At 39.0% G+C, this 12,016-nt stretch overlaps 1 protein-coding gene across 2 annotated transcripts in view; it reads right to left on the reverse strand.

Annotated features, from left to right (window-relative positions):
- The window catches only part of LOC139101230 (protein eva-1), a 143,181-nt gene extending 131,641 nt beyond the window's left edge, over positions 1-11,540 (reverse strand). Inside the window, exon 1 of one of the 2 annotated variants that reach the window (XM_070654241.1) lies at positions 10,302-11,540. In XM_070654241.1, coding sequence (XP_070510342.1) covers positions 10,302-10,407 — 106 coding nt within the window. In that variant the 5' untranslated portion in view covers positions 10,408-11,540. The remainder of the gene's footprint in view (positions 1-10,301) is intronic. The other variant, XM_070654240.1, reaches the window with a different exon arrangement.
- Between the last annotated feature and the right edge of the window lie 476 nt (positions 11,541-12,016).

Below are 12,016 nucleotides of genomic sequence, written 5' to 3' on the forward strand. Positions count from 1 at the left end.
AAAAATGAATTACGTCCCCGTCGGTGACTTGAAATAAAATTTTTAACAAAATAAAATTACCGTTTCAAAAATATTTCAGTAAAGTTTATTAAATTACCTAAATTTAGTGTTTAATATTTATTAACAAAAATACTCATTGATACAATTTTATCGAGTTTAAATAAAGTCTATCTGCAACTTTACTTGTAATTGAAATTTAAATAAAACGACAGAATTTTAGAGAAGAAAGAAATTGAGACTAAAATAAAATTAAAAAAAAAAAAAATATCTCGAGGTTCTCAAGGGATTAAATTTATAATATACATATATATTCGAAAGTAAATCTTTTGAGAACTGGCGGTTCTTTTTTAGATTCGTTGGTGAAATAACTTGGTTTTCAAATAAGAATAACGAGGGAAAACGTTTTACGGCAACAAGACGAGAGACATCCACGCGCGAGGCAGAACTCGATGCTAATCGAGATTTTTAATTTTAAACTAAAACGGCTTGGAATCGTAACTTTCGCTCCGTTTATCGTACGAAAATGTCAAGAAAGATTCGGGCGGGTCATGAACCGCTGCCAAGAAAACGGGACGAGAGACATTCAGGGTCCACTTATCTTTCGCGCCAGGATTTATGAAATGCCCCGCCTCTCCCACCGACCTCCCCTCCCCCCTCCCACCCTCCTTCCGGAAGTACCGGGATAAGAGCTTGAAAGGACGTGCCTGCCTGACCCGTAGACACGCAGGATAATGCAAGGATTAAGAAGCATCGCTGCCGAGATGAAGTTTACTACTTCTGGATTAAGTATGAACGGGCGATATTAAAGCGCATCTCGAATCCGATTTGCAAAAACGTTCCGTCTCCCGTCTCAAAAGCAAAGCACAGCTCCCTCCCCCTTCTTCCCTCCCGGATACATCATCAAAAAACCAAAGATATATAATTTATACCGCGACGACGATCCGAGATCAAAATGTAAAAGGAGTTACCCGAAAGTAATTTCAAACCAAGGAAAAGAATTTATCCGTATACGGTAATCGCGGAAGAGGATGAAAGGTTCGAGTGTATTTTATTTTCCAACAAAATAAAAAACGTTCATCTTTGAACGCAAGAAGGAGCAATTTGCGGAAAATATTAAATATCTAAGATTTCTCGCGTCGCGGGCGCCCACCACGTCGAAATAAACCGTCTGTATTTTCCGTATTTTTACGCGGATCATCGTGTGTACGTATACCTAGCATAATCCACCGTGATACTCAAATGAGATGATCTTACGCGATTCGCAGAGACGCACAATATGGGATTAAGAATCCCGGAGTGCAGAGCTCATTATTCACGGATTACGTATAAGCTAGAACCAGTAGCGAGTTATTCTCATAGAAATCTTTATCCCATGGATAACTGCTGGAACGCTATTTCGTGATCTCAGGCCGGGTCGTTTTAAAGATAGCGTGCTCTATGTTTAAAATAAAATATATGTATATACAGGAGATTCTATCGAAAATAAAAACGCGAAATTCAAAGAATTAACATCGCTCTTGCACGTCTTCGTTTGCATAAAAGAGTATCGAATATTTATTACAGGCGAAAGAGACCATGGGCGCGCTACGCGCGCGTTTCTTTTTAAAAGATTAGTTTATTGTATTAATTTTTTTAGAGTAATCACCATTGAGTTATTTATGGCCGATCGCGTTGGGCATCCTTCCTTCCTTCCTTCCATCCTTCCTTCTTTCTTCTCTTCGTGGACAGCATTATCCGAATTATCCTGACGCCTTGTAGTAATCCAAATCGCTCGACACTGTATTACACTGCTCTGCTTTTTTTTATGATCACTATCACTGATCGCTAACACTATCACTGACACTATCACTCGAGATACGAACGACCGAAAAAATAACGATGGATTATCGCGGCGATTTTTTTACGATTTATATTAAGAAGCGCGACGAACGATCATACGTTGGATAAATTTGCACTCTCGATATTCGTCGCGTTGTTTAATTCCATCCGGGTCTTCCACTCGAGTCGTCTTTGATCTTGATACAGGAGAGAAACTGGCCGCGATGTGAAGCAAGGGTCCAAGAGTCTTTTGATTTTTCGAGTCTCGTCGGCGGAATAAACGACGCCGAGAACGCACCGAGAGGCGAACGAGACGGGCGGCGATATGTTCCCCCGCGCACTTTATTTTCTTCGAGTTCCTTAAAAATTATTTGCGCGAAACGGGATGAGAATCGCGGCCGCGACGAAGACGCGCGAAGTGCAGATCCGGTGTCTTGGTGATGGCAGTCGTCGGAACCCGCTGAACGTCGCTGAAGAAGATGGCGCGTCAAGCGGATCAGTAATGATGGGCGCCGAACTCGATGACGTCACGCGGCGATATTCACGTCGGACGCTCCGTGCGCTCCGCCGGCGCCATAACTTTGTCGTTCCGAAGCACTTTTCGAGCCACGAAACGAAGTACAGAACGATGAGTGGAATAGCTCAGGCGTGCAAAATATGATCGTTCGTTCCCGAGTCGTCGACGGCGACGCACATTCGTATGCGATACTTTCCTATCCGCGGTCGAGAAATACGCGTAATTGCGGAGCGATTACCAACACGTCCTCGCGCCCGTGACTCCGCAACTAGACTGACCGTTAGCAGTTTCGACCGTTAGAGAGAAAGAGACTGACCGTGTGAGAAAGTGAGACAGTCGATCGACGGTCGCGCCGATCGGACGTTGTCTTTCTCGCGAAGACGGAGACAGAGAGTGTTCTCGAAGCGTCGAGCTCGATGCCTAGCTGATCTGTTTACGTTTTTTTTATGCGCTCTGCGAGCTCGAGACGCCTTCCACGAAAACAAAACCTCGAGCCGTGTGTTTTGGCGATTTCGACGATCAGCCGTCACTTCCGAGCTCCCAAATCATTGTCGTCATAAAACTTCTGTTCGAGCAAGCCCCAAAAATAATATAATAACGAACGAAAGTGAAAATAGTAATAAAGTATCTCGTACCGAATACCAGTACCAATACCAGAAAATTACCGATACCAGATGGCAAATTTTAGCCGGAGCACACCCCTCCGTTGAGAAAAAGGTTGATTTATATAACTCAGGCAAGCTTTTTCTATCCGGAGAACTCTATCCAGAGAACTCGTAATAACCGGGATTAATAATGCGGCAATGTCTAATAAACGAGTTCCCCGTCTATAATAGAACAATTCAGAGCGAATGTTATCTTGGTGATTTAATAACGTCGATATTAATTAATCCGATATTGTTTTTAATTCTATCCGAATACTTGCTCGGTATCAAATTGTTACGTATACACGAGTTAGTTAGATATTGTCATTTTCATGGTAATACTGAGAAGAGTTTGTTCAAAGAATTAGATGCAGCATGCGGATGGTAGTCGGAGGGGGAGGGGGAGGAGGAGGGAGGGCAGCAACTTTCCGAAAACCGGGTAGTAGTAGAAGCAGGATGGCGTAACGTTGGCTGCCGGTGCGACGCAAAATCACGGCTGCATCTGTCGTATATTAGTTTCCATTTCAGTTTCCAGCTATACGAAACTCTCGAATTTTCCTCTTTCGTCTCTGCGCGCCGTATATTCCGCGAAAGCGGCGATGAGGATGTTTCGTGGTGTCATTACGTAGCTACTTACAAAAAAAAAGAAAGAACAAAAAAAAATATTTAAAAAAAAAACAATCCTACGCCGCAACTGCTTAATTAGAGATACTTGCGGACTAATTATACTCGAGGGGATAGAGGGGAGTCTGTGAAAAATAGGTAATTTCGTGCATGTGTGAAGGAAGAAACAGGGAGAAAAAGAACGCAAAATTTTATCCGGTTTTCCTCACCACGTACCGATAGCGAATAATTTTTGCGCGCAATTTTATATGACTTGTGATAATTTACGTTTTTTTTTTTTTCCTCTTCTATCGTTCGAATGAAATTGATACAATTACTTAGGATTGGAATAATCTCTACTGTAAAATAGTCGAAATAATTTGTAAGTAGAGGAAAATTAGTCTGGCTCTTAAGTCGTTAAAAAATTTTCACCCGCTCGTTGTTTACGATATTGAGGCAAAAATATTTAGAAAATTTATTTATTACACTAAATATGTGTTTTATATAATATTTTTGATAAACTTTTGTTATAAAATAACGATCATCATTTTCAGTTTAAAAAACTCTTACGAAAAAAAGTTGTTTTTCCACGTACGAAATTATTATACCGCGGTAAAGGGTTTCAGAGATATTTTCTATATAGCTTGATACGTACATGGACGTACTGAGACATGTATGCACCATCTGTCATCTGTAGCAATCCCGTGGAAACTTCGGATATCGCCTTAGGATAAGTCTCTAAGGGCTAATATCGTTGTTTTTGAATGCCTTTAATGGCTAACGGTGCGAAGACTTGGTCGCGAATGGCCGGTATAATGACACTTTTATGAAAGGAAAGTCAGAGTAAAAACACTATATAGAACTATCCTACGAGATTGTAGCGCGTGAGAAGAAAGCGAAGATAAGTTCATATTCCGTGAAGTGGATGCGAAATACATTTAAACTGAAAATTATTCCACGGCATTCGATTAATCCTGGGAAAATTATTTAACTTTCGCAGTGTAACGCACTTGTCGAAATTGGTACGTTAAAGTAAGATCATTTTACAAAAAGTAGAAATAATTTAACATGTTTTCACAAATGACATAATAGGTAATATAAAGTTAGCCGGGGAATTTTATACGGCTCCACGATCAAGCACGTTCTAGATTTTTCATCGAAAGACGTTTGAAATAAAATTACGTGCTTCACCTTTGGCTTCTCGACGTTCTCGGCAAAGAATAACCCGCGTATTTTATCTCATAGCATCAGGTACATTCAGTGACGTCATACATGTAGATTCAATGACAACGCCGTACATTACGTGAATTTAAATCAGAAAAGGATGGTACGAAGAGGTATAAAGAATTTCTTCGAAAAGTACTCTTGCAAGTTCGTTTAAAATGAAATTAAGAAAGTAAGAGATTGGACTATCATATTATATTTTTTTCCACGGGAAAATGTACATTATTTCAGCATCTTGGTTCGTGTCGGCGAGGTATATTTTAATAACTGTACGAAAGAATGTTCATGCAATTTGCAGATTTAAATACATTAATGCGTGCCACAAAATACTTTTTTTTTTAGATTTTTTTTTACAACGAAGCCAATGGTTTATACTGTTATTAATTAATTTATATTTTTTTATTCATAACTTGCTTTTTAATTTTTTTTAAATTTTTTTTTTGTATAATTAAATAAGTTTCGAGAATTTACAGTTTCAAGTTTTGTTATACAAACTTACTCGATGAATAAACAAGATGTTTTATACGATATATTTGATTAAAAAAAACGATAATTATTTTATTTTCAATATTTTTAATAAAAAATATTTTTTAAATATTAAAAAAAAAAAAAGTTTTTGTTGACTAGTATTTTTTTGCACTTGCGCGAGAAAATAATAAAAATCAATAACCGTATTGAAATTGATATTGATCAAGTTAATAATAAAATTGTTTGGGAAAAAAATTGAGAAGCTCTTGCAAATTTTATCAGTTAGTACGATTGATTAATTTATGTTATTTCTTCTAGTTTTATCGAATAAAGTTTTTCGAGCAAAAATATTGATATTGCTGTTAGATATAGGGTATAGATGCTATTCACCTCATTTGCCGATACTTCGATTTCTCGCTTCACAAGATAAAAGAATATACAACATTGTATATGAATAACAGAGCTTGCGTCCTAATTTCTTTATTCTATTCTTATTCACAAATAATATCTCATTTATTTTTAACAAGTACATTCCGGTAAATAAGTGTGTTACTCTCAAGATAATAATCTTTAAGTCTTGAATAATTTATTCTATATTTGGAACAAAAACTAAAAAATATTTTTAAAAAAATACAGTTAATTTCGTCGTTTAGTATTATATATTTCTCTGTTAGATTTTAATTGAAAATTTTCCTGATTGATCAAACCAAGCCGCTATCAAACATTTTTACGTGATAGAAAGTTCGAAGCGTGTAGGTCACCTCGCATGTGAAGGGAAATTGGTCTATATGGAGAGACGAAAATCTAGCATTAAAATGCAACGTATAAAATATCATAATTTAATAAAATCGTAGCAGAAAAATTCCAATATATTAATGAATGACGAGAGCCAATTAAGGCTGATTCGTACGAGCCACGTGGTAAAAACTCATGTTGCCCGTAATACGTTTTTTATTTTATTATTATGTAAACTGCATTATTTTTATATTTTTTTTTTTTACACAATTTAATTGCTGACGTTGGATACTTTAGGCCATTAGAATGAATCTGATTAAACAGATAGAATGTAACGGTAAATAGCAGCGGAGCAAATGTGTGGTATGCTTACGTGAAAAGCTTTGCCGAGATCTATAGTAGCAATAAATTTGCATATAGCTTACAGTAAAATGGACACGAAATGGCGGTGCGCGGTTATCTAGTACGTTCCGATTTATAAAATGGTCGGTGTTGGTTAATTTGTCCTGCGAAAGGATATTCCAACAGCTTCAGATTTCAATTCCTCCTATTGCCCGGAAAACAAATGTACATAAAGCGCGATAATGTAGCTTTTAAAACTGTATTACGTAGATTTAATGCAACGCGCTCTGTACTGTGCCCAACAATCGCATTATTGGAAATTATGAAATGACGTGGCAGAAGGTACGTAAACCAGAAAAGTATCGCGCAAAATAGTAATGTAATAATATAATTGTTCCATTTTCATAAACGCCAAAATTTGCTATTACACTCGTTTTTGCTCGAATCGCAGGGGTAACATCGGTTACGTTGGACGTTAAAATTAAAATATCTCCCAGCGTATACTACATTCATCCAAAAATAATAAACAGCTTCAGCTAAAATGGCAGAAACCACATAATCTTTTTAGCTATCTCTAAGTTGCAAGTCCTAATTAAGGAATTTGCTACATCGTCCCTGAGCTGAGCTATTTAACAAAAGTTACGGAATTTGGATCCCTAAAAGCCGCATATCCGTGTCAACTTCTTCAATTAACAGCAACCTAACTTGTAAGCTGAAGATTATGTTAAAATGCATAAATTAATCTATATCACAACATCTATTCACCAATCCTTTGTCCAATTACAGAATAAGTCGATAAAAATTATTTATTAATTTCTCCAGTTCTTTCCAGTGCGTGAAAACTTGAATAGAATTTTATTACTTTTTTTTCTCTCTCTTTTTTTTTTTTTTTTTTTTTTTTTTACATTACTTTACAAAATGTAAAATTAAAAGAACAACGTTGCGAGATAGATTGATAAAAGCATTTTCGAAAATACTTGGCAGAAATCATGATTTTCCGATAATTGCATAATTGCGAGACAAAATTTGCAGAAATTTATTCGTCGGATTCTGTTGACGAGCGTATCACGCATCCTTATGCATGCATTATTAATAAATTATCAAGTATGCCGCGTGCATATGCGATAGCCATTAAGCAGATGGCGACGATTGCAAATTAGCGGCTAATAATTATCTCGCGGGACACACCCGATGCACACACTCCATTCGTAAAGTTATCCGCATGTTACGAACGCTACCTCATCAATCGTAAGGGATAAATGCGACGAGAAACGCCGCGTAAATCGGATCGTCGTGGCCTGAATAATTTCACATTAATAACACTCGCTCGTCACGGATTATATCTATCTGCGCTAGGTGTTACCGTAACCCACTAAACGCGTAAACAAATATTCGTTTATACATGGCCAGTTCTGACCAAAATTACACTAATTTACCTGCGCGACCTACAAGCGCGACGAACTAATCCGACAAGATCTCCCGCGCTTCGAAAACCGGCGACCTTCTTTCTTCAGCGAATTTGCGAAACTCGAGCAAAGGAAAAAGGAAAGAATCCGACGCGGTTTGTTTTTTTTTTCTTTTTTTTTGTACCAGAAAGCGGATTTCGATCATCTCGAAATCGTGAATCTAGTTACCGCGACTTTCTTCGTAATATACTCGTTGCAGCAACCGAACTTTAACCTCCCCGCATCCTAATGTTTAAAACATACGGCTTATCTCGCTCGCTAAGATCACAATTTCCAAGCGACTAACTTTCGGCTCTACCTTTATCTCTAACAATTCCTAAGAATTCTAATAGAAACGAAAGACAGACTTTTAACAACTTCAAAGCTAACAATGCATGCAACTGACGATAGATAAATCAGATATACGAAAAAAAAAAAGAAAAAAAAAAAGAAGAAAAAAAAAAGTTATGTTCATGTACATAAACATATAAAATTGAGTGCACTCTTGTCTTAAAAAAAGAAAAAAAAGAGCAATGACTAAGTTGAACGATGCAAACCAGTACTTTACGAAGCTGGTATGAAAAGTAACGCGCGTCGTTACCCGCGCGAGGCTCGCCTCTGAATAAAAGCACCGCCGCGGATGCAATCTCGCAACGACTCGGCGCGTCGAAATCGCAACTGTCGATATTACGACAGCACCCCTCGGCATAACAAATAACGGGAAGGATGCGGAGGCGGCGGGCGGCGAGCGGCAGCGTGCGCGCAACGTCGGAAATTTACACCGGGGGCCAGATATGTAGATTGGGCACGCTTTCAACTCGGGGGGAAAAGAAAGACGAGCCAGACGAACAATAGGTAAATGCACTTTCGCCGAGTGTAGACCGCCCGCTAAACCGTATACATATAGCACCGACAATGAGCAGCTACCTCCGATACGCGACTCGCTGAATCGTGGAGTCGAGAAATAGGCGCCCGGCTCGCGGCGACCGTAAGGCGGCCGAGGGTTGGAAGCGGAAATGGGAAAGCTTGAAAACAAAGTGCTCTTCCGTCGAAACTTTTATCCGGGAAAGAATGTGCGAGATCGAATGTGAGTGAGCGGGACATGGGAGAGAAGCGAGTGTCGATAGAGAAAGGTGTTCGTAACACGACAAGAGCACGCTTGTTGTATCAATCATTAAACCCACCCCTTCATTTATATACTGACAAAGCATTATTAGCGCAAGTCACGGATACGTTTAAAGAAGTTTATAAAATAATACGTAATTAATCATTTTTCTTACTTAAAAAAAAAAAAAAATACCTCTTGCCAAGAGTATTCGAACGATACAATTACGAGCAGCTTACGAAACGATTAAAACTGTAAACTTTTCTTTTAAAAAAAACCGGTAACTGTTGAGCTAAAGCGAAGACAATCGAAATGTCGATAACAACGAAGCCAAAACGGAAAAGCTTTTAATCGTATTCAACTTCCAAAAGTACTCCTAGACGGTTAATTATGCATGCGGAAAATCCATTGTTTACTTTATATATAAGCACTACAGTTCTACATAAATTAATATAATCTCCTACAAGACGGATTTTAAGATAATTTCCTTTGTCATATCGTTTAAATGCATACAAATTATTTGCATCGTAGATTTAGAAATGTGTGATCTTAAGTTTATAATTCAGTTAATGCTTGCACCACCAAGCGCAATATGGTGCCTGAAACAGCAAATTATACCGATACCGAAGCCAGGCGAAAAAGAAAAGAAAAAAAAAAGAAAAAGGGGGATGCAGAAATTTTGAACTGCATGCGCACCGCTTTCGAGGTGCACAAGCCGGCTGACTCGTATTTCATCGCCGCGACTGTTGCGAATATAAAATATCTTGCATTAATTTTCGAATATTCGAATATATTTCCGCGAAAGAGTGAAAATTACGACTTGTCCAATTTTTTTTTTTCTTTTTCTTCTTTTTTTTCGACGCCGTCAGCTGAATTATAGCCATGGAAGAATTGTTCCTGGCGAAATGCAGATAAGGGCGCGCATTCCCCTTGTAATTCGTGACCTTATTTCGCACAGATTTTATGCAATTTATAGCGGAAGAGGGCAAAGATATCGGAACAGAGATAATCGAGATTAAGTTATTAGATGTAAGACAACTAGGCCCCGTGCGCAAATTTTGCGCCAGTTATCAATTTCAAAAATATGATTATTATTACGCAAAGGAAATAATTTCGTTTGGCTAAATTTATGTACGTAAAAATAAAAAGACTTAAAATATAATCTACTTGAAATGCAAAAATAAAAAGCTCTAGTAAAAATAGTTAAAATTCCAAAGATATTTTTTCGCAAACGTACATCCTACATGTTTTGCATATATGATTTCGCTATTGTTAAATGAAATCATAAAAAAAAAAAATTCGTAATAGTCACGTAAATGTTGAAACTTTTAATAACATCTGCCAATATTCGATTGCCACGTATATAAGAAAATTAAATAAAATAAAATGAAAGAACTTACCCAAACGGTCGGAACCAGCCACCCGATGAGTCCGAAGAAGCAGCAGCCACACCGCCAGCAGGATCATGACTCTCCCGATCGCAGCACCAGCTAACGTCATTGTCATCCCGGGGTCAGTCAATCTTAACCTCAGCACCACACCACGTCGTGCAAATCACCAACGAACGTGACACATCACCCGCACGTAGATTATCGACGACGGCGATCTCGCGACGGTGTCTTCCGCCTCCGTGGAATGTATCTTCAGCGGCAAGTCAGTCGCCGCGGAGTCATCGAATCGCTCGGATCGATCATTTCCGGCCGGTAGGTTTCGATCAAGCTCGGCGACACCGGCACGCACCACGACGATGTACCATGATTCACGGCAAGTCCGCGACGTACGATCTAACACTCGCGCACCGTGTCTGCATCCGTGTGATCACCGATCCGTCGTCGAATATCGCTGCTCGTCTCGCCGGGCGCAGTCCGCGGACGGATGACATCCATGCTGCGAGGCTACTCAAATCGCAAAGCTCGCATCGCACAACACACTCACGCACGACGCGACGCGACGGCGTTTCCGAATCGGATGTACGATCTCGCGCGTATGTGGCCGGCGTCGCGGTCGTGACGACCGGCGTTCCGAAACCGTCGCTCGCGATGCACCACTCGTCACGAGATATACGGTAGGGTAACTTCACACTGGTTCCGCCGTTCCGCTCTCGCGGGACATTCCTACGGACGAGTATTTCGAAATAGAGAACACCGTGGCGAGGTATCGCCGAGACACTCCCGAGGTCTATGTACCAGAGCGAAAAGGATATATGTGGTAACGCGGTACCGCTCAGATGAGAATCACAGGCATCACTCGGTGGTTGGCGCGCGACTGAAGGATCTGCAAGCAGGCGCGCGTTCTTCGACGGTGGAGGCGCTAAAATCGCGCGGCTAACTAGAGACTTATGCGCCCGCGCGTAACCCACTCCTCCACCCCGTATGGTCCCCTTCTCAAGCGTGTTTTGTCGAATTTTCAACACGCCTGACAACACAACCTAAGACGAGCGTGATCCCGCGCAACTTCTTAACCTGATAAATATACAAACATGCAATTTGTTACGTGTTACGAAACGTATTTAGGCTTGCTCTTTCTAGTTGAATTAAATGCACATAGAATGAATATATTAATGAGCGAACAAATTAATTTAAATTTCTTATGGTTCCTAAGACCGTGGTGCATAAAGAAACTCGAGCAGTTAAATTAGAGATTTAACAAAAAGAACAAATCATACTCAAGAAGTATATAATTAAGTTTTATATGTTCATTTCTACCGATGCGAATTAACCTAATTTTAGTTTGATTTACCAAGTATATTTTTTGTATTTTCTATTTCTATTTCTATTTCTAAGATTTTTTGCTTACTTTTCAATGTAAAATCAATCTTCTAAGTTTACCACTGGAGTTCTGTACACTCTGTATATTCGCGAAAATAGTTTTGTTTGTTAAAGAAAAAAAGAAACTTTTTTTAACGCAATACTGGTACAAAAACGCGAAAACATGATTAAATGCTTATCGATCAAGAACATAATTGAATATATTCATTGGTCAATTTTTCAATTTCAATGGTTTCCTTTGTAATCGTGATTTAGAAGGTATGTATACAGTTATTTCGATTGAAAGCAAGAGAGCAACGAACATACTGGGTGTATAATATCCTCCGTGTTGTATCTCGTACGCAAAC

Source organism: Cardiocondyla obscurior, linkage group LG03, assembly GCF_019399895.1.
Source record: "Cardiocondyla obscurior isolate alpha-2009 linkage group LG03, Cobs3.1, whole genome shotgun sequence".
In the NCBI taxonomy this organism is placed as follows: domain Eukaryota; kingdom Metazoa; phylum Arthropoda; class Insecta; order Hymenoptera; family Formicidae; genus Cardiocondyla; species Cardiocondyla obscurior.